Source organism: Phaethon lepturus, unplaced genomic scaffold (genome assembly GCF_000687285.1).
Source record: "Phaethon lepturus isolate BGI_N335 unplaced genomic scaffold, ASM68728v1 scaffold26810, whole genome shotgun sequence".
Lineage (NCBI taxonomy): Eukaryota > Metazoa > Chordata > Aves > Phaethontiformes > Phaethontidae > Phaethon > Phaethon lepturus.
Genome location: NW_010512992.1, coordinates 2,413 through 2,718, shown reverse-complemented (window position 1 = coordinate 2,718; position 306 = coordinate 2,413). Strand labels below are relative to the sequence as shown.

Below are 306 nucleotides of genomic sequence, written 5' to 3'. Positions count from 1 at the left end.
TGGGGGTGCCTGCTGCCTCCCATTTGCTCTGTACACCATCCTGGTGGGGGCTTTGCTCCATAATTGGATTCCCCTAAGGAGATTATTTCTCTATTTACATTTTTAATGCAGCTCAACCCAGGGCTAAATCCAGGCAGCATGGGAGAAAGGTAAGGCCTGCTGTCCCATGGGGTGGCTGAGCTGTAGGGCTTTGCCCCCATGTCCCCACTACCTCGAGCCACCCAGAGCCCAGCAGTGACAGCACGGGGGGTACTCACATCTCCGTCATGGTCTCGGGCAGGTTGGCAGGGATGGCCGTCCGCCCCT

The 306-nt window shown here is 57.5% G+C and overlaps 1 protein-coding gene across 1 annotated transcript in view; it reads right to left on the bottom strand.

The window, feature by feature from the left end:
- SLIT1 (slit homolog 1 (Drosophila)) overlaps window positions 1-306 on the bottom strand; it is a gene marked incomplete at both ends in the record, with an annotated part of 11,389 nt that overhangs the window by 9,343 nt on the left and 1,740 nt on the right. Inside the window, 1 exon segment of the mRNA XM_010288958.1 lies at window positions 258-304. Within this exon segment, the coding sequence (XP_010287260.1) occupies window positions 258-304 (47 nt within the window).